The sequence below is a fragment of the Neolamprologus brichardi genome, chromosome 18 (genome assembly GCF_056152115.1).
Source record: "Neolamprologus brichardi isolate AB-2024 chromosome 18, ASM5615211v1, whole genome shotgun sequence".
Classification (NCBI taxonomy): domain Eukaryota; kingdom Metazoa; phylum Chordata; class Actinopteri; order Cichliformes; family Cichlidae; genus Neolamprologus; species Neolamprologus brichardi.
In genome coordinates, this window is record NC_142121.1 from 17,093,992 (window position 1) to 17,116,955 (window position 22,964).

A 22,964-nucleotide genomic window follows, 5' to 3' on the forward strand; every position below is an offset into this window, starting at 1 on the left:
GATTACATCCAAGAATAACAAAGCTACAATAGACTTGAATAGACAGGATATTTGTGAAGGGCACAGGGCTATATCATCTGCTCTCATCCGGCCAAATGCTGTAAAAATGAGCGGACTGAACTTCACAATACAAATGCATAATGACCCAAAGTCTCAGGCAGAATCAAACAAGGAGTTTCTCAATGAAAACAAATGGGATATTCTTCAATAGTCAAATCAATCACCTCAGCAGCAGCCCATGCTTTCACTGGCTGTTGTAAAAGCCTGGCGGAGTAACTTAAAAGATGAAACACTGTATTTGGTGATGTCCATGGATTCATGCATTTACTCACTTTCATCTAAATGTTCTAAACAATCGTTATGTTTAAAATTATAATATTTTCAGGGGTTAGGATGGGCTTTAATGTCCTAGAACAGTGTTCCTGCACCTTCAGGTAATGAGCAATTAAATCTGATAGGCACACTGATACATATTACCATCAAATTACTTAGTTTTCCTGTGCTGCAGCCTGGCATTGCTCTCAGTGACAGCATGGAGATATTGGCTCAGTAATAAGAAAATAATGACATTACATTTAGGACTGAAAGATAAAATAGCAAAAGGACATGTAGGATTAATCAGTGAACAACATCAGTAACTAATAAAAAACATTAAATCTTTGAAACTTTCACTTAATTATTTTATTATTATAGCTGCAACTGTTTCCAATTCAATATCCATCAACATAGCTGTTTTTTCCCCAACTGTGACCTTCAGTTGGATAAGTGGAAGAAGATGGATGACAGGATGGATGGATGGATGGATCGTACAAGGTGTTCATTAGTCACAATATTTTTTTATGGTATTCTGATTGAATGTTGGGATGATTGAAGCATTTCCTGTGAGAGAACCTGACATGCCGCCCATATACCTAATGAAGTTTGGATAGACTGAATCATTGTAATAAATATTCTAGCATTAAGTGAGACAGTGTGTGGGTGTTCTATTTAATTGCTTTTGTGAACTGATACATGTCAAAATTACGTAACAGATAGAAATCAGCCAACACGCAGTTTGACACACAAAAAGCAGCAGTCCTCATTTTCCAGCCTTGGCTCCTCTTTGTCTAGATATTTGCTAATTGTGAAGCATTCAGGCTGAGCTGCTTATGTGCAGCTTTGCATATAGGAGAAGAAAAGACAGAGACGGAGAGAGAGAGAGACACGGGAGAGTTAATTTATTTATTTCATTCCAGCCTGAAGTGCAAATAATGTACATCAGTATGTAAACACTGAGTCATATTTAAAAGTATAATGCATGTAATGCAATGTAATGTATATTATACATTTTGTATGAATTAGCCTACCTCACTTAATCAACATAGGGAATATACATTCATTTTAAATCCTATAATTTTTCCCTTTTTTTAAGTAACTATAATAGTCATGGTAATAAAATATATTATCTTTTGTCTTTAAAGAAACAAAAATTCCTAGTGCTAGGCCTGGACAGCTTAAAGCCAACTTTTATTAGACTGAAGGAAACCCTGGCATATCTTCAAAGACCCTTTATCTAAAACACTTTTTGATGTTGCATTTGTGTGGCTTTGTCTGACTATTTTAGTACCTTGAACTGCCCCCCTCTCCTAAATGCCTTCCAGGATAGAATATTTCAAAATGTGCTCAGCTGTTAACTTGCTCCGTGATGACTAGCTCTTCACTCTGCCTTCTAGAGTGATCGACTCTGATGAATGTTGGACTTCATATCATAAAAAACACCTATTTTCTAGTATAACACTACAACTGGATGATAACGGCACTTCTCACTAATAGTTTTTTTTGCTTTCTTTCTATAATCGGACTTTTGTTTTCATAAGGGTAAAAAAAGAATGAATGAAAGATAAGAAAAACATCTAAAACCAGAAGGGCATATAACCAAACATCAGTGGGCACAGTGGTGAGGTTACAGACAGACTTTATGCAGATGCTTATTTCTGTTTCCATGGTGAGACCGTAATGCCATTTTGCTATGTTCTTTTTTTTTTCTGATGACATTGAAAAATTGTGAATCCTTTTCTGCAGCTGGATCCTACGTTTTCCCAGCCAGTATTTGCAAGACCTTGATGACTGACTCTCTTTCTCTGGTATAGACTGTTTTCATAAGCCAGGCGAACTTTGAAAACTGAACTTTATTTATATGAAATGTGTGGATCTTCTTTAATTTCTGTGTGACTCTTAGGTAATAAGTCAGTCTGTATAATGAATGTTTTTGGATTTTTTTTAATGCTGCTAAAGCCTTTCCTTTATTAGTGCTTTATACAGCAGTGAGCTGGGAGATTTCCAGGAGGATAGTATAACAGACCATGAATCCGAAAGTAAGATTTGATTGAGTTATAGTGTTGTTTATCAGAATTTGTTCAAATCAAATCACAAGATTAAAGCTTGTTTGGTAAAGTTTGTTCATTGTGAAATTTAAAAGGCATAATAATTTGAGTGCTCACAAAATGATTTGACATGTCCAGCTTCACTTTTCACTCCGTTGGAGCAACAAACATTATTGAGCTTATATACAAATAAGAAAGGGATACAGGGGGGGATATATATAATGTCTGTAATTTTCCATCCATCTTTTCCAATGAACCCCTCCTCACTGATGACAGTTGACAGACTTTCTAATTCAAAGTGTGAATCCATAGAAAAAAAGGTGCCAGCAGCAGCGGTATAACATGATAGTAGTGACGTAGTTTTAGTAATACCAGATAAACGATCGCATGCATATGAACTTGACTGATAACCCATTCTTAGTCCATATAGTTTAATGTTATGTCATCCCACCCTTTGCAGATATAGCAGCTCCAGGTCTTCTGGGAAAGCTTTCCACAAGGTTTAGGAGTGTGTTTATGTGAATTTTTGACCATTTTTCCAGAAGCACATTTGTGAGGTCAGACACTGATGTTGGATGAGAATGCATGACTCACAGTCTCCCCTCTAATTCATCCTAAAGGTGTTCTGTCATGTGGTCAGGACTCTGTGCAGGCCAGTCAAGTTCTTCTACACCAAACTCACTCACCCATGTCTTTATGGACCTGTCATATCGGAACAGGAAGGAGCCAAAACTGCTCCCACAGTTCCCAGGTAGAAGAATGAAATTGTCTAAAATATCTTGGTGTGCTGAAGGATTTAGCGTTTTTGCTGGAACTCCTGAAAAATAACCTCATACCATAACCCCTGATTCTCCAGACTTTAATCTTGGCACCATGCGGTCATACATGTCCACTGCTCTAGAGTCCGTTGGTGGTGTGCTTCACACCACCGCAACGATCCATAGCAATGCTATGGATTGTGCTTGGTGATGTAAGGCTTGGATGCAGCTGCAAGGCCATGGAAACCCTTTCCATGAAGCTCTTTACTCACTGCTCTAGAGTTAAACTGAAAACAGCATAAAGTTTGGAAGTGTGTAGAGATTGACTCTGTTGAAAGTTCGTGACCTCTGATTGTGGAATATTTAGCAGTGAGGAAAATTCATGACTTGACCTGCTGCACAGGTGGCATCCTATCATGGCACCATACTGGCATACACTGAGCTAGTGAGAGCAACCCATTCTTTCTGAGATGTTTTTAGAAACAGTCTACAAGCCTAGGGATGCTGGGATGTTGTATCTTGAATCGAGTTTTTTGGGGTTTCGAGCACTGCTTTTCCACCATATAACCAGAACAGTAATTTCCATCCACTGTTTGCTCTTCTTGTCATATGTAGTCCAACTTGTGAGCACTGTGTTGAGTCATTTGTTCACATTTCGGTCGCACATCAACAGCGGCTAGTGTCTCCTCCTTCACAACCTGGTTGTACTCAATGGGTGTGCATTGAAATATAATTTTATCCACCTTCAGCGGAAACAGCTTTCTTGCATTTTTAGCAAAGAATTTCACATTATTGGAGGTTGTTTAAGTAGCTCCCTTTTTATGTCTTTTAGACACTTGCTCTCGGACATGCCTGAGCTCGTTTCATTGTTTTACACACTAGGGAATGTAAATACATGGCATTGCTATAGCAATGATATCCCAGTATGACACTTTCATATCAAATAAAACATTAGACCAGTACCAGTGTGGACAGTGCGATGTGACACAGCTCCAATGCAGACTTTTGACCTACTTTTTTGGAAAACAGCAGGATGTAGTGAAGGAGAGTGAAGGTCAAGTGGAAAAACTAACACTGACAGTGTCAGTCCCATTTACCTCACTGGTTAGATGAAATGTAGTGACCTATTCACCACCTAACAGACTTGTGCTCTGTAAGAAAATGGAAAATTAGTGCTGTGGTATTTTGTTCTTTTGTTAATGCAAAGCCTGCTTGTGGGAACGTAACTTTATTTGATAATGCATTTTGCCTTTAACCAGACCTACTTCTTATTTTTCTTACACTTTTTTTTACACTCACTTTGGAAATTGATGCTTCGTATATGTCCTATAATAATGTCAGAATCTTCTCAGAAATTTTCTGCAAACACTTAAAATGTCAAATTATAGCTACAATTAATTTCAGATACTGTTAAAATTTTAAACTGGGAATATTTTCATTACTGGCGACTCATATTAATCTGACCAGCTGCCACAGGTCCTGCCATTATCCCAGTAAATATTGCTGCCTAAAGTTGTATTTTTATAAAAAGAAAATTAAAGTGTTATATTAAACAGCAAAGGGGATGGAAAAAAACTAGATATGGAGTCTGTGTTCACTGATGTTAAAGGTCTAAAATGTCTGCTGTTAAAACTGTGTGTGTTTCAGCATAGACAAATGGACATCAGAAGGGTCATTTTAGTGGCTGTGAATGTGACATGGTTGTTGGTGCCAGATAAGCTGGAGTATTTCAGTAATTGCTGGGATGTGCCTGTGCAAAATCTCAAAGATTTACATAGGAATGGTTTAAACTGCATAACTGATTGTGCCACTCTGTGCACAACAGCTGCAGTCAGTCATTTATCATAACTGGCAATGAGTCTTTCACATGAATTTTGTCCCACTCTTCTTTTACAGAGTTGTTAATTCAGCCACATTGAAGGGTTTTTGATCATGAAGTTTGTGTTCAAGGTCATACCAAAGCATCTGAGTCAGATTTAAGTCCAGGTTTTTTTGAGGCCACTTCATTGGCCATTGGTGTTTCATGGTGCAGAAATGTGCTTGAGCTTCAGAGAACAAATTGATGGCTGGACATCCTCCTTCAGGATTTCCTTGTTGAGAGCAGAATTCATGGTTCCATCATGTACAGCAAGACCTTGAAGCAGCAAAGCAGCCCCAGACGATCACATTACTGTCACCATGTTTGACTGTTCTTTTTATGAAATGCTGTGTTTTACACCAGATAATCCAGATAGTTTTTGATAAATGTGAGATAAGCCTTTGTGTTCTTTTTGGTCAGCAGTGACATTTTCCCCCAGTCTCTCTCTTATTGTTGAATCATGAACACTGACCTTAACTGAGGCAAGTGAGGCCTGCAGTTCTTTAGATGTTGTTCTGGGTACTTTTGTGACCTCCTGAATGAGTCGTTGATGCACTCTGGGAGTAATTTTAGTAGGCCGGTCACTCCTGGGAAGGTTCACCACTGTTCCAAGTTTGCTCCATTTGTGGATAGTGGTTCTCACTGTGGTTCTAAAATGTCAACACTGAATTGTGTATTTACAGGTTATCTTGTTCTAATATTAAAATTTGTTTGATGATCTGAAACATTTAAGTGTGACAAATATGCAAAAATAAAATAGAAATCGGGCACTGTATGCATGCACTTTATGTTGTTTATAGAGTGATTCTCAATTGTTTGTGAGACTAGCTTTAGCAGAGTGAGGAGGAGAGTGAAAGTGGGTGTCTCATGCCAAAAGCATGAGAGTAGGGTTGTTTGTGAGACTAGCTTTAGCAGAGTGAGGAGGAGAGTGAAAGTGGGTGTCTCATGCCAAAAGCATGAGAGTAGGCAACAGTTTTCTGCTTTGCTTTTACTGTTTAGGGCATCATCCAAAGAAATCATGTTTGTTAGTGAGCTGAACAACGCACAAAGATGTGGGAGAGACATATGCACAGTTGTAATCTTGTGCGTGCCTAACTGTTCTCATCTAACTGTTCAGACTTGTACAGTATCTAAATGACTACTTGTACACAATGTTTCTGATGCATAAATGTTACTAGATCATTGTGTATTTAGCCTTAAAGTGATCATGGTGTGCATTTAGATATGGAGCTAGCATGTTCAGATGCTGGATAGGAGTGCATGTCTGAAAGATGCTTATATGGGTTTAGTTAAATTACTAATTTAAAAAAAATCCATCATTTGTGACTGAATTTCTCACCTACCTTAAATTAAATAAACTGGAAGCAAAACACATTTTGCTTACTTGGAAAAATAAGCAACATTTTGCCAGCTAAAATCCAAGCACACATCTGCGATTTCTCTCCTCTAACTACCCACTAATGGTCTAAAAGTCTTGTGATCAAATGGGGTTTTACATAAATGGCTGTGTTGGCTTGTCCATCCCCAAGAACACATTTGGTGGAATAAATTCATGTAACTACCCCTAAATTCAAAATGAGGCATTAAAATATATTTTATCTTTTGCAGGAAGGAAAAAAAATGGAAAGATGGAAATTTGAAAAGATGAAAAACACTTCATACAGAGTAAAACAAACAATTAATATAGTGTAAAAAGCAAAAAGATTAGAGGTGATTTGTTTCAGTGTGTTCTTAACTTTTAGTCTCATGAGTCCATGATCCACTTGTGGCTACAGTGCTGAAACGTGGAACACTGACTTTTGCATCTAACCTTGTTCATATCGTTAGAGTTCCTTATTTATAAGGGCGGATAATCTGATTAACACCAAAGGCCAAAATCAAACAATGCTGTTTAGATTTGTCACAGGAAGCTGATGATGGGTTTTATTCATCTGTTTTATTATCTACTAGAAGTAGAATTTCATGGAGGCCCACATAAGTCCAAATGCAGCTTTATATCCCACAAGGCCATTTTTAAATCGTTTATCATTCAGTTGCCCATGTTGATTAACAGAGCATGACGTTGTTGTAAGCAAAATAATACACTAGGTCCCAAAGCACAATTAGACACAGCAACAAGTTTATTTCAAGACACAGTTGTTCAACTGCAGACTGAATGATGAAGAGAGAAGAGTATAAGTAATATCTCAAGATTTGAGTTCTTTAACAAACACAAATGAAACTCTGTAGTCAGCTGGTGATGACAAAATTAGAAATGCAGTCACTGAAACACTAATTGAAGGTTGTTAAAACAGTGTAGATGATAGTAATTATTGTAGCAGAATATAAAAGGTTTTTCCTGCTGCTTTTTCTGGGTAACGAACTAATGAAACTTAAATTACGTGAATTAGCCTTAATTTTAAGGCAACTGTGAGTTTGTGGTGTACTAGTTGCACTGGTGAACTTGTAAGATACTCTTTCATCTCATGTTATTAGCAGGCGAAAGGTCACTTACATTCTCATATTGTTGACAAATGCTCTAATAATGCGACATCCTTCCTCAGGATTCTGGAGTGTGGACGTTAACAGGTTCTGTAGCCGAGTCTTGAACATGTCCCTGGTGGGGTTTTTTTCCTTATGTAGGTCAGATAGTGGGTCAATGACTTTCGGTGCTTCATAATATTGGAAGGGATGCAATTTGTCAGCAACTAAGATACCATCAAACATCTGTGCAGTTCTTCTGATAGGAAATTTTAGCCATTGTGTACAAATGTAGTTTTTGAATTGTAGCTGGACTAACTGTAGTGAAGAAGTAAACTCCAATACACTCAGACTATTAATGGCTTTGTAATAAGTTGTGTCAATGTTATATGATGACCCTTTATGCCACCTCCACAGTAATGCAATAACGTAACCTCTACCTTGCTTCTTTTATGGTGAAACTTTTGCAGTACAGCTAATTACATTGGGAACGTTTAAAATTTGACTTACAGACCACATCTCAAAGGCATAAAATCATTTCTTGTTAAAACCCAGGACACTGCAGTCCCTTAAGTCTGCATATATGTGCTCCATTAGCCATGTAATTGGGCAACAGATCTTCTAGTTATAGGGGTACTCTTCTATTAGTAGGACAAACCACTGTTTTTATTGCTGTAAGTCAAACCAACAGGGGGCAATAAATAGATTCAAATTCATTAATAGAGATGAAAGATAGAATCACAGTAATTTTTTTGTTATATTTATGTTCATATAAAAAAATAATACAACCTTCTGATAAGGCACCTTGAATAGTATATGTTTTTTTTTTTAAATTTATCTGTCATGATTAGTTAAAAGTGCCTTGTAGCAACACCTTTCGGGCCACCAGGTTGTGAAGTTCAGCTCCCTGCAGTTTTAGTATGGAGTCTGCTAGCTCTACATGTCTACGGTGAGAAGTGTTTTTAAGATATTAATAAATATCATGTTCCACTTTTATTATCTTGTATCTGGTTTTAAATGTTAGTATGTGATTAATAAAGCATATGGAGTTTCTCCATTTGTAATTACTCATTATATGAACAGAAATCTAGTTTTAAGTGTTCGTAAGCTCTTTTGAAAGACCCTTGAAGATCTGCTGGAGTGGGATGTAGGCAATGTTTTATAAATTTATAACGTTTTTGTTTTATAATGTTTTTTATAATGTTCTTAAAGAAACCAATTTAAAATTGGGCCTGCAAAAGCAGAATTGTTCTGACAAAAGACAAAAAAAAAAACCCAAAATAAAGGAAAATGCCCGAGAACTCACTCATGGACCTACAGTGGTTGATAAAGCATGATGGCTGCTACTGTAAATATTTTTCAGCTTTCCAAATGAGCAGTTCTCTTAGTGAAAAGCTTTACCTAATGAGTTAAATTCACATTGATGCACTTAACGAACTCACAGAACCGCGGCGTTACAAAATAACTGTGCTGGAGAACAGCCAGAGTTATTGATTGTGGTGAAGTGTTGGTGGACCTGAGCTGGGTTGAGCTGCAACATTCACACTGCCTGAATTTGTGAGGCTGTTTAGTTGGTGAACACTGGCACCCCAGAGCCCTTCTCTTACAGTGTTAGTCCTGCTGATAACAAAATGAAGCAACCTGTAAATTTATGCCAAATACAAAATAATTAACTTTTTGTTGTTTTATTTCATTTATACTGTGTTGATAATTTGGAAATTACTTAAAAAAGTTGTAGTTGTGGGCCAGCTTGCTGGTGAGGTGGTTACCACTCTTGCCTCAGAGCAAGAAGATCCTGGCTGTTAATTCTTCCATGCCCTCCTGAGTTAATGAATACATCACATGACCCCTTATGAGGCTTGGTCAGCAGCTTGCTGCCATGTTTATGTGATGACATGAATGAATTTAACATAGCTCCTGGCTGCCTGTCAACTTACACTCACTGGCCACCTCATTAGGTACACATTGTAGATACTGGGTTTGTCGCCTTTTTGCCTTTAGAACTGCATTTATTAATGTTTATGGTACAGAAAATGGTGCAGGAAACATTCCTCAGTCCAACTTTATAACATCACACAGTTGCTCCTTTGTTGGGTGCATATGCATTATGTGAATTCAGGCTGTAGTGTTTAAAGCAGGGGTCAGCAACCCTGGGCCACAGCTGGCACACGAAGGGTTAACTGATGGCACGATGGTGATTTTTTGTTTTTATGTGCTGATGGGTTTTTTTTGTTTGTTTGTTGTTGTTTTTTGTAGCGGTATAAACTATGAAAGGTGGTGGATTGGCCAGCTGCTGGCCGATGTATAAAAATAACTCAGTTGTTTGGTGGTGGCTATGGCGGAGCTTCCACAGAGGCCAGCAGGTGGATGAGGGAAAGGGGAGGCAGGAGGAAGAGAGACCAGAGGCATCTGCCCCGGTCCGAGTGTCAGGTGAACTGAACTTCAGGTAAGAAGTTATGAACTGCAGTCTATCTGGGTCAGATATAAACCAAGTTTAGGTGGAGTTTATTTTTGTTGTGCTGACTTTTTACAGTCAGTTACAATAACTCGTACTGCGTGCTAGCTAGCATGACGGAGTTTCTATACAGCTGGGCGGGTGCTATGATGTTACTGATAGTGAACTTTATTTTATTCATAAGGTTAGTTATTAGAGTTGCCAACCGTCCCGTCAGAGAAAATATTACGTGTTTCGTATTGAGGTGAAAAGGAACAGTTTGTCCCGGACTTCAGCTACAATGGAAAAAGACACAAAGCTGAAGTTATTCTGTGTGTTTACGCTGCACAGCTGTCTCTTCTTCTCCTCTCATTCTCTCTCCTCCCTTTCCTGTTGCTACTTCAATCATGAAACTGATCAATGATCAGCTGATCGGCTTTTCACTCTTGTTTATTTATCGTCCACTTTGCACCAGAAAGAGGAAACCGGCGGATGTCGCGCTAAACAACTGCAGCACATTTAAGCTTGATCAGCTGTTGTTAGAATTTATTTAATATTAATTTCTGGTATCAGCTGATGTTTCCTGGAGCCACAGCTGTAAAAACTGCTGGTCATGATATCGGTTTGGTTATCTGGTGAGAGGGAAACATGAAGATGAAACCAGGAGATGTCCTTACTGAATCATCAGAGCTGAACAGGTGATGGAGAAACAGGTTTACCTTTTAGGTGACATGGATGAGTTGAAGGGAAGTTATGAACTGTTTCTGAGAGACAAACAACACCAGGATCCTTTTCTGTGTAGCTGACAGCTGGTAACTGTGCAGGGGCGGGTCTAGCAAAGTTTTGCCAGGGGGCCAAGTAGGGCATTAACAAGGAAAGAGGGGCACAAAGAAATACTTTTCTTTCTTATTCTCATTTAAAATGTCTAACTTTTAATAAATAATTATCTGAATCTTACAACCAAAGTTTTTATCTCATGTAAAATAGAAATCATACATATACCAACAAGACAGTGTTCATCACTGTCACAGCAGCGTTTGTTTTCATTCAAAGGCTTTATGGCTTTTCCTATAATACCTGGTGGACCGGTCTCTAGTCAAAATGCCCGGGCCGATTGTTTTGTCCCAGTCCAACCCCGGGCACAACACGCAGTGAATTAATCTGAGAAGGTGCATTAAAAAATAAGCGGTGCACATCACAAATTAGCTCGCATAGACACATTAGTTGACACATTAGTTGTGCCGCTTCTCAATGACGGTGGCATCTTAGCTAACAACCACAACTATCAGATTCAACTTGTAATTGGCTAAAAATAACTTAGCCTACTGGTGAGAGGGACATTGCTAGCTGGCAGTGTTTTCAAGCGATGTTGAAATTTCCGACACTTCAAAAGCTTCAGGAGCTCTCCGCTCAGCGCAGCATCAGCACCACGTAAATACATGGATACATCCGAAGACTCGAGACAGAATTCACAATGTGTTTTTGGAATTTTCAGGTGTATGGACCAATGTTTTCTTTTCTGATCAAAGCAGAAATCTTTCATGAGCAGCTGGATTTTTTTTGCATTAACTGGCTGGACACAGAGGACATCGAAATGCAGCTGATTGAACTGAAAACCTCGACTTGAAGTTTGCAGAAGTCAGAATCCATAGCTGTGCGTGTTCATGGAGCTTGCATTTTCACCTGCTGGACATCACTACCTGACAAGGTTAACTGTCTTCAGAACATTACAGGGACATTATTTACAGTATTTGGCTCTACATATCTGTGTAAGCAGATTTTCTCTCACTTGAGTGTCCTCAGGTAGCCGTCTGAATGCTGGACACTGGGAGACCTGTGTCTCTGAGTGGGAGACCAGAGATCACATTAACATGTGTATCTCTGTATTAACAAACATGCCATATTGGCCCAGTTTATTTTTCTTATCATTGTTGTGATGAGGCCATAAATAGCATTTGTATTTTCTGTGTTACAGTTCATTTGCTGTTATAGAGTTTTTGTTATGGATAAAAAGTGTCTTTTTTGTTTCAGAATAGCTGATAACTATTTGCTGATAGCTGCCAAATATAAAATACAATATTTTATATTTGTATTTGTATATTGTATATATGTTTATATTTGTATATATTATATTTGTATATAATATATACAAATATAATTCTATAAAGTTATTCTATATAGTGTGTAACTGTTGATATAGAGTGTTATTAAATTTATTGCTAATGCAATCATTCGTTCTGAGGAAATTTTAGATGGCACTCATCATCAGAAAGGTTGCCGATCTCTGGTTTAAAGGATACTCAGCTGGTACTAAATGGTCCAGAGTGTGCCAAGAAGTATCCCCACATCATTACACCACAGCCTTAACCACAGCAGCCTTAACCACATACAAGGCAGGATGGATCCATGCTTTCATGTTGTTTACATGTTGTTTACATCCAGTTCTGACCCTACGATCCAAATGTCACACCAGAAATCAAGACTCATCAAACCAGGGAATGTTTTGTCAATCTTCCCAAGTTTTACTGAGCTCATGTGAAACTCAGTTTTCTGTACTTGGCTGACAAGAGTGGCACTCTGTGTGATCTTCTGGTTCTGTAGCTCATCTGCTTCAAGATTTGGCGTATTATGTGTTCTAAGAGCTTTTCTGCATACCTTGGTTGTTACAAGTGGTTATTTGAGTTATTATTGCCTTCTTACCAGCTTGGAGCAGTCTTGTCATTCTCCTTTGACCTCTATCATAAGCAAGGCATTTCCACCCAGAGTACTACTACACCCTGGATGTTTTCTCTTTTCAGACCAAGCACTATAAACCCTGCAGATGGAGGTGTGGGAAGATCCCAGTAGATCAGCAGTATCTGATCACCAGCAACCATGTCACATTCAAAGTCACTTAAATTCACTTTCTTCTCACTTTTGATACTCACTTTGATCTCCAGCAGGTCATCTTGAACTTGCCTACATGATTAAAAGTTGCTGCCAAGTGGTTTACTGATCAGATATCTGCCTTAACTAGCAGTGGAACATGTATAGCTAAGGATGTAGCTAATGAGTGTGTTCTTCACTACCATGCTGTGCAAATATGTTTAAGGGACTGTTCAAATTCCAGCTGGGCAAAAGTACAGAGATAGCATCAGCAAATACATGAAAGCATTAAGTCAAACACCTATTCACCACAAATACAATGTAAAAAATAATGTACTACAGATACTGTATGTACTAAACATCTTAATCAAAGCGTTTGGCTAAAGAGGTTTCAAGTTATCATTCTTGATGCACTATTTTAACATTTGTTGAATAATTTATTTAATTGTCTCTCCTTCTAGTGGCAAATGAAGAAGACAGCTCAGCAACACCTCAGGCCAGTTTTGCACGTAAGTATCACCATTGTTATACTTCATTGTTATTCAACTCATCACATTTCCATCCATCCAAGTTTTTGAGATATTTAAAAAGAGTTCTGACCAACTCAATAAAATGAATATAAGAAAGTGCTGAAAGTCTGTTTTGAAATATTTGCAACCATACTTCATATTTCTTTGTTATTGTTATGACAATAGATTTTCATAGGAAGGCTTTTCTGCAGAGATAATTTAGAGACAGTTTGGCCTGACCAGAAAGTAAAAAAAAAGGGTTAAAAAGTGTTTTGTAAATAATAGAGACTTAAACTGAAGATATGTAATAATATGTTATAATATATTTGCAGTAATGGATTTCTTCATGCAAATGTGTGGATGTAGGAGTGGTTAATTAGCTGAAAAAGACCTATAACTGAGCAAAAAAGTTGCCTCCTCTCCTCTTAAGTAAGCACACTGGCACTAATGACAATCATCCACATGAGGGCAGTATTACAAAGGCGCTGAAATCTGTCACTCCCTTTCAGTGAAACGTACTCCTGCAGCCAATGCTTCAATATCTTTTGTGAAACAACACCTTGAAACAAATTAACGGTTTATTCACTGTATGAAATGACTGTGACACCAGCAGGCTTTTGTTTTATTTAGGCTCAAAGTCCCAGAGTGCTTTGTGGAATGCCATCACTGCAGGGATGGGGATCAAAGGCAAAGAGCAGAAGCCCCCCCTGAATGACCCACGGAGTCCTGAAGAGATTCTGGCCGATGATCTTCCTGCAGCAGATGAACCAGATGCCACAGAGAAAACTGCCATCAGGTTTGCTGCTGTCAGAAATATCCCAGTAATGATGCCAAAACAAGTAATGCTCATTATATGTTAATTATCATGAAATGCATCCTGTGTGGTGCTACAGTGGGACATCAGCAGCCATGTTCATCTTATTATCTTACAATGTGGCAGCGTGCACCATCAGGCATTGCTCTGTATTTTGTATTTGTTTTCTGTTTTTGGATCAGAATGAACTTGAGCAGGCGGTATTTAAAGTTGAACCTCTTCAGGTTTGTTTTTTTTTGTTAATGAAGAAGATAATCTCCTGTCTGACATTTAGCTGATGCACACGCATACGCATGCACACTCACATGTACTCTGTTAATTGCTATATGAGGCTGCTGACCTCGAGGGACTTGGGCGTGATTGATTCCACCTTGATAACAAGGACTTCAAACTACCATTAACATAATTTGTTGTCACTTTTAGAATATTGCTTGTCTTTTAACACCTGATTCCAATTAACCTTGATGGCCCTGGAGACTGCAATATGTCTCAGTTGGCAACAAGTAAGCATTTGTCAGAGGATACTAAAAGTGCACTTTAGTACTTGATAACAAGATTTTAATAGTACAGAAAATAGACAGGGAGTTATGGCCAGATGATTTTCACTAGTTTTCCCGATATTTTGGTCTGGCAAGTCCTCACAGAGATCACAATGTTACAATTTATCAGGTGCTCAGTTTGTGACTTCTCAAATCCCATCCAAGTGTTGTTTTTGGGTTTTCCTTCGTTTCCAGTCTGCAGTAACAAATGCTTCCTTTCCAGCTCTTCTCTATGTTATCTCAAATTACAGTGTCGTTGTTCTCTGCCAGTCTCCCCTGGAACACAGATCCCTTTTCCCGAGTAGGGTGGTAACAAGGAGAAAGTGATTTTCCACTTGACTGGACATAGGCTAGTCCTTTAGTTAAAACCTATAGCTCAGATAAAAAAAAAAAACACTGGGGCAGCTGAAAGCACTCCTACCTTCCATAGAGGAAACAGTTCATTTGTCATTTAGCCATAGCTTTAGCCTCAATCAGAGTGCGGGAACAATTGCCAAGCATGAGGCTGTTCATCCTTGGCTGAACATGAACAGTTTGCCTATGTTTTTCAAGAACTGGCAAGGGAATGATTCTTTTCAATGGCGCTAACAGTTTAAAACAAATAAAATATGCTAGGAATTACTCCAGTTGTTTTTTTTTGTTTTTTTACTAAAATGTGTTGGCTGGTGAAATAGTGATAGCAGGTGGTGAATGTTAGCTGTGGGAAAGGGCAATGTTATGCTTACAATGATTTATACTGTTCAATGATTACCTTTGTCCTGATCCCACTGAAAGTCAGGGGACGTCTTCGGCCACGCCAGCTGTGGTTAATACAGGCCAAAACTGCAGGGATTCACAGGGATGTACATCTTAATAACAACTAGCCAGATTATGGCACAGGGTGATTAAATGACACTGGAACTAGCAGTAATCTATGAAATGATGTAACTACAGTGTCACCTCCGGGTGATGATAATTAGATTTATTGGAGAATAGAGCAAGATCACATGATGTTTAGCAGGAAGGATTGGAGAGCCTTAAAACATATTGACTGTCATAATCTGGATTTAGTTGAATATAAATAAATTGTTTTCTAGTCAATCCCGCAGTTACTTGATTACCTGATTTTCTTTTTCAATCTGAAAGGTCGCCTGGTGCTTACGTGGCTGCTGTTGCAACTGGTTTAGGATTACAGTTTACACACAAACACACACACACACAAACTGGGAGGACTAAAACACAATATGGAGCCATTAGAATATAAACACATGGTGACTCATCTGCTCGGCTGGTGCCACGCTGTTTCTTCTGTTCATTATGGAAACCATATTCTTTTAAAGCACTGGCTACCAATTGAATAGATAGTAGTTTGCATTCTTCCAGAAGGGGAAACCTGTGATTTTTATGCAGAATCAAATTGTTTTGTCTTTTTTTTGATCCTGCAGAATTTGCCATGTCAGAAGATGATAGATTGTCATTGCATTCATTTTCCTAATTGCTGGAACTTGATATATGCAACACAAACACGATATTAGTGCGCAGGAGTTTCTGAACCATCATTTTGATCAGCACTTACTCTCTTTCTGAATCAATCGTTTCTTTAATTGATTGACTTTTTTTTCTTTTCAAAATTACTGCTTTGAAAGCCAAATCTTTAAAGAGGTATGATACAAAAAAGCCATTAGGATTATTTTGTTATCATCCCATAGGAGGAAGAGTGAAAGATTTTGGGAAGAGGTTGTTATTCATTAGCTAGAATTGCCTTTTTATTAGAAACTAATTTCCATTATATCTTATGGTCCTTTGAGATTTAGTGCTAGATTTATAACTGTGCTCTTTTTTTTTCTGAACCCCCTTTTTTGACAGTCCTTATGGATAGGTAGTGACTGATAGGAATGCACTAAAAATTCATGTCAAGTCTATGTTTCACCAAATGAAGGCGCTTTCAAAAACAGCAGAAAAAAATGATAAATAGAGGGTAGTGAAAACGATTACAAGGGTGGCTAGATGCTTCCAAATGATGAGAAAAACAGAATCAGCACAGACAAACATTCAATAAATGTACACATGCAGCCAAAACCTGAACAGACACTCTTCTGAGGTCCTCAGTGGGATTTGGCTACTGCTTAATTGGATGCTGTTCGCTGCTGTGAACATTGCACAGCTGATTAAGGTGGCTGTCTTCATCGTGCCATCCAACAGTTTCTGAGGCTGACCCTTCCACTGGCTGCAGCCGCAGATTCGCAGCCCCCCGCTGACATCCTCCCCGCAGCAACAAGCTCCATCACTAGCCTTACTAGCGGGTTAATGAGGCTCTGCTGGGCAAAGTCACTGCTGCGTAGCACATATTTCTGGATATTATACAGCTATATGGAGTATAGTTTTATGTGTAGCAGGGAGAAAAGTCAAACTTTAAAATATGCAGAACGCAGCGTCGTCCAAAGTCTGAATCTTTACTGTCTACAGCCGTTTTCTTTCTTCTTAGATATAGATCAGTAGATGCATTAGGGTGACTTGCAGGAACTAGTCATAATGTATTATTTTTAGAAAATTTAAATGTTAATGGGATAGAAAGATACTGCATTTTACTTTAGGACGAAATAGGTGTATAAATCCCCAAAATAAAGTTAACCAAGTTTTTTAATTATTTGCTTTTGCACAATAAGGGTAAAAATGTGTGTCTGCATTGCCATCCACTGTAGTAATTAAATAAATTGACATTTGGAAGTAGACTAAAAATTCCCCAGAGACGATTTCTATGGTTCTGCCCATTCCCTTAGCTCATTCCCTTTAACCTCACTCAGTGATAGTGTCTTCTCTCTGCCCGCATAACAGCTTTTAAATACACTGTGCATTATAATCACCCATTACATGAGTACTCCTCTCTTTAGGCTCTGCCACTGCTTTACATCAATATTCTTGCTGGATTAATGTATTAATAGGATCAGAGCCTTTACAGACTGGAAGGCACTAAAGGGGCCAGTGAAGTATTTTGTCCATGTAGCATAAATTTCCTGCAGCATTTGTCACTTTAAGCTGTTATTTACAATAAGTGCAACATTTCCTTTGCTTTAACCCTGTGCAGTAAATCACCGTCTATCATAGACTTTTTAAGGGAATATTAGAGGCATAACAACAGAGGTGTAATGGGGGGAAAAAGAACCACACATATCGACAAGATTGCCTGCCCTCATAAAAACTTTAAAACTTTAATTTAAATTAATTTTTAAAGCATTAATTTGGATTTTATTATATAGTAACCATCATTTTACCCCTGTCTGACAATAATATTATCCACCATAAGTTTTCTCTCACTGCTTGAGGTTTATGGAAGCTATTTTAATTTTTAGATAAATACCAAAATGCTTTACATGACAACTAGAAAAAAAAATTAATAGAATTGTTTCAGAGACATTTCATGGTACATAATAAATAAGAGATAATAATTTTTAAAGACTGACATTCATAAAATTACAGTGTTGTGCAAAAGTCCCACATTTCTCTATATTTTGCTTCAAAGGAGCCAGAATCCAGGATTCTTCAAAGTTTTTTTTGGACATTTTTCTGCTGTTTAATTTATTTTCAGTCCAGTCTTTGCACTTCACCATTTTTTAGAATATATTGGTTTGTTAGATCACTTAATGTTGATCTATGAATCAGTCAAGCATTAAAAAGTCACCTAAACCGAGGTATGAACCAGTGTTCTGGTTGTGGTAGATCTCTAGCCACTTTCTTATGAGCAGCCTCTCAGAAAAACATATTTTGTCCTAATTTCTTTAATTGAATCTGTGAAAAATGCAAACAAACAACATATAGATGGATGACACAGATTGACAGGCACAAAATTGTATTTTTGCACCAAAAATGAGGTTAGGAGGGAGGTATATCTAATTGGCTATAGCTGCCAATGCACTAAAAGCATACACTGTCAGGAGCACTGTCAGTCACGGACTGGCCTCCCCAGAGCCTGAACATCCCACTGTTAAGTAGTGGAGTAGCAATAAGCAAAACATGTTTAAATTGAATGAGTTTAAGTAATACTTTTGTGTTTTTGAAAATGACTGAAATTACCTAAAAATAGTCAGTACTATTTTTAGTACAAGTCTGGAGGGATCTGCACTTGTAAGCTACATTTAGCTCTCTGAGAGGTTAAACAGTCTGTATTTAGTTTGTAGTTGTCTCTCAAACAGATTAATGTCCTGTTAACCCCTCCTGTTACCATAGTTATCTACAACTAATGAGCTTACACAACCTCCTGTTCTCTGTTTGTTCAGTGTGGATGGCAAGTTAAAGATTTAAACAAGGGCTACTGAGGACAAGCTGAGAATTTAGCAAGTCAACGTAACAGAATTTCAGATGTGACATTTTTAAAATAGAAGTTTCCAGACACTTTCAAATCCTCTTGTAAACACCTTAAATAATATGTATGTGTAACAAACAGTGTTGGGGAGTAACGGAATACATGTACCGCCGTTACGTATTTAAAATACAAAATATGAGTAACTGTATTCCGTTATAGTTACCGTTTAAAAAGGTGGTATTTAGAATACAGTTACTTTGTTGAAATAAATGGATTACACAGCGGTACTTTCATATTGTCGCGGGTCAGGACTGTTTGGGTTTTGTTTGACAGCTACGTTCTGTTGTTCCAGGCGGCAGCGTTACGGTTGCCATGGTTACAGAGTGCCGCTCTCTCTGCGTGTTTCCTGGGTGAGAGAGGCCTTTTTGTTGTTGTTGTGCTAAGCTAATAGGCAGAATGCTACAGGTATAGCTCTAAAGAATGTAGCATCATAGGCAGTGTAGTCCGTGCTGCAGGGAGAATGGACTGCCATACACGTCTTGTGTCTGTGAGCGAGGGAGGGAGAAAAAGGAAAAGTACGAGCTGTCATGAGCAAAAACGGGAGCTGGAAGCATGTAAATATAATAATAACCACTGCAGCCAAGAAGAGTGCCTGACACGCCAAGTTGTAAGTAAGCTATTAAGACTCAACTGTACACCGTGTTCATGTTTTCCTCCAAAAACAATAAGTTCCTTTGGAGCAGCCGTTCAACGCCTCTCTCTGTCTCTGGCAAGCAAAGTCGACCCAGACAACAAAGTAAAGCTATTTTTCGGCTACGAGCCCGACACAGAACCCACCGTATTAGCCAGAGGTCCCTTTACTACGGTTCGGAGCTGTTGTTTACAACAGTTGTAGTTGTAAACAGCATGATAATATATTAAGTAATCCAAAGTATTCAGAATATGTTACTGTCATTGAGTAACGTAACGGAATACGTTACAGAATACATTTCGGGGCATGTATTCTGTATTCTGTAATGGAATACATTTTAAAAGTAACACTTCCCAACACTGGTAACAAAAAATGTTAATTACTATTATGCAATTTACCACTGAAGCTATTGTTATGCAGAGTATCAAGAGAGAGAGATTCAAGAGTCATCCTCTGGGACCATGAATATCTGTACAAAAAATGCCCAAAGAGTGAATAGAATGACGCGACAGAATAAGTTTTTTGCCCCAGTTAGATCCTTTAGAGGGGCACAAAAAACCCCAGATTAAGCTGCCGTAGTGAGCTGGACTTTTTCAACCATACATACGGAAGTGAAGGCCTGTCTTTGTGTAAACTGCTTTTACATTATGCGAGCTTGACCACATTAATCCTTAACCCTGGGTTTCTCTTCAGATGTTCCATCACCTCTGACTTATCTGAATCAGTCGTGGGGATGGAGAAATAGCAAATTTCTTGTCTGAAGTAATTCTCAACCCCCATCATTTTGCAAATAAATACAGCTTTACAGCTGGGTGCCCTCGATTTCTCCCACCCATCTCTGTATCTACAGTACTTCTAATACAAAACCAGAAATGAAGCAGTGATGCGTAATCATATTTTGTGATTCATGATCTCTACTAAAACGTGGTCATTACTGCAAAGGCGCCTGCTATTTTGATGCATAGATATCCTTATCGACTTGCCCAGAAATTTAAATGAGATTTGAATTTTTCATGTACCGCCAAATGGCCAGAGCTGTTAATGTCTTGATTTCGATGTGTGAGCTTTAAGAAGACTCAAGCACTGTGACAAGGAAGCTGTAGCAGAGTGTAATATTCAGCAGATCCTTGCAAATAATTCATTTTTTAAAAACAGGATTAATTGGAATTCCTTTTTTTGGCGAACAGCTTTTGTAATTGTAATTATCAGGGACTTTCAGTATTTAGTTTCATTATGTGAAGGACCATAATCGCTTTTTTGCTTTTGTTGGTTCATTGTATTTGTTTTACCCTGTTACACTCGACACATTTAGCTTGTTATGTGTGTTTGTGCATCTTTGCTCACCCTGTTAAATACTCTCAATTTTATAGTCAAATTCACTGGCAACAGTGGCACAGAGGATGACTCAGCAGCAAGCAAAAGAATTCCTAATACTTTATCACATACTCATCGTTGTTGTATCGCGTTCTCCTGCAATTCAGTGGCACAAACACGGCACATTACTACACTGCTTTTTTGCTGGAAGGTGTTTCATTCATCAGGTGGCAATGTAATTAAAGTGTTGTCTGAGATTCTTTTGGTGCAAAGGCTGGAGGCTGCTTAACCAGGCTGCATTCTTTATCATAGCATTTCATAAATCACTGAGCACTGTTTTTCTAGTCAGTGTGAGTTGCTATAAATATTTTCTCCTTAAACCTCTGGTAACGGTAAAATAATTTGTCAATAATTAACCAAAGCTACAACGAGTTGTCAGGTAATTAAATGTGACTGAGCGATCCAAAGATAGTTTATGCCAAAGGGGGGTTTATTGTTATAAACATCTCTCGGAGATAATTAAAGATGATTCAATGCTTTCTTGTTTACTTCCCATGCCTACATTTATTGCGAGTGCTTGAAACAGTCTGTCGTTTATGTTCTAAGGTCAGGTTTGGGTCTGCCGTATGTCTAACCTTAAACAAATGTTGTAGGCAGCCTATCCATCAAATTGTGGGCACTCTTGACATGAATTAGTTTGTACGATATGGCATCTAACCGTGTCTGAAGGAGAAAGTGTTATAGCAGCTCTGAACAGCCACATTTCAAGGTACCCTGAAAGGCTGGAAATCGTATTCATATTGTTGGACTTTTTTACGTATAAAACTGAGAGTAGTTACAGGAGACTAATTTGCCAAATGACTGTGTGGATGTTGATTCTGAGATTTTATTGCATTGTTGAAAAGGTGTAGGGGGTTGAATGTTCAAACACCTTAACCATGGTTTGATTGCTATCAGTACAATATTTCCAGCAGTTTCCATGTACAGCTATCATGGAATGCTATAATAATAGTAATGATAGCTGTAATTCTTACCCAAATTGTCCACAATTGTCAAAATTGTTCTACTGAGTGTGTTTTAAATGGAAATTTGACCCTTAGCAAGGGCCCACACATTTTCTGATTTTCACAAGCTTCTCACCAAGAATCACAGATTTATTTACCTTCTCTGCAACACACTTGATTCTTGGGTGCAGTGACTGCTGCACAGTTTAAATTGGCCAGCTCCTTGAAATCATAGTTTTTGATGGAATCTTTGTGTTCCCGGTGCAGTATGACACCGCACATACAGCCTACACGGTGCATACGATCCCTGGGGTGCAAATCTTTGAACCAGAAGCAGTCACTAGTGAAGTTGTCATTGTAGTTTCTGCTCAGGTTAACCTGCCATCTCTGGATGTGGCTTGATATCTCCTGGGGGCAGCATACCCTCACCGACAGGTAGAAAAATTGTTACAAAGAATGGTGTGAAGAAAGGCAGCCAGGAAAGGAAAGAAACTGAAAGGAAAGAAAAAACAGATGCATAAACGCACCTTTGAAGAGGACATCAGCAGGTTTGTGGCACTCAGGCAAACCTCTTTTCTGTCCTCATGGAGGATGCATCTCACCAGATGAAAGAAAGAGCCCCTTTGAGGTGGCGCCCTGGCATTATCCCTACATCCTGCATCAAGTAATTGAAAGACCTTAGAGTATGGTAAGGGGATCAGGGGAGCAGGTAAGGGGGGTGAGTCATCCTAGCAATCTTCCAGTTGGACTTGGAAAAGGATAAATAAACGAAACCTAAGAAAATAACTAATATGCTTCACTAGTTGTTAAGCAAGCACAAAAAGTTTAGTATGCTTGTGTAGAATATATTTCCAGCACACAATGCACCATGCACGATGCAGGTTTAAAATAGACTATCCATCACTGAGGACTTACTACTTTGTAGGTAATTACAGACAAAGCTTTTTATTTTATACGAGGATACCACACTATATGTGCACAAGTCTGTGTAGAACGATGGGTATAAAGTTGTGACAGTATTATACTTATTGCTGGCTTGGCTGACATTTCTGCCCACAAGGGCTTAGCAGAGAGCA

The 22,964-nt window shown here is 38.3% G+C and overlaps 1 protein-coding gene across 4 annotated transcripts in view; it reads left to right on the forward strand.

Annotated features, from left to right (window-relative positions):
* Positions 1 to 22,964, forward strand: part of pde1cb (phosphodiesterase 1C, calmodulin-dependent b) — a 105,730-nt gene that overhangs the window by 16,711 nt on the left and 66,055 nt on the right. For all 4 annotated transcript variants that reach the window (XM_035908344.2, XM_006792163.3, XM_087831267.1 and 1 more), the window contains exons 2-3: positions 13,200 to 13,247; positions 13,878 to 14,043. In XM_035908344.2, the coding sequence (XP_035764237.2) occupies positions 13,200 to 13,247; positions 13,878 to 14,043 (214 nt within the window). The remainder of the gene's footprint in view (positions 1 to 13,199; positions 13,248 to 13,877; positions 14,044 to 22,964) is intronic.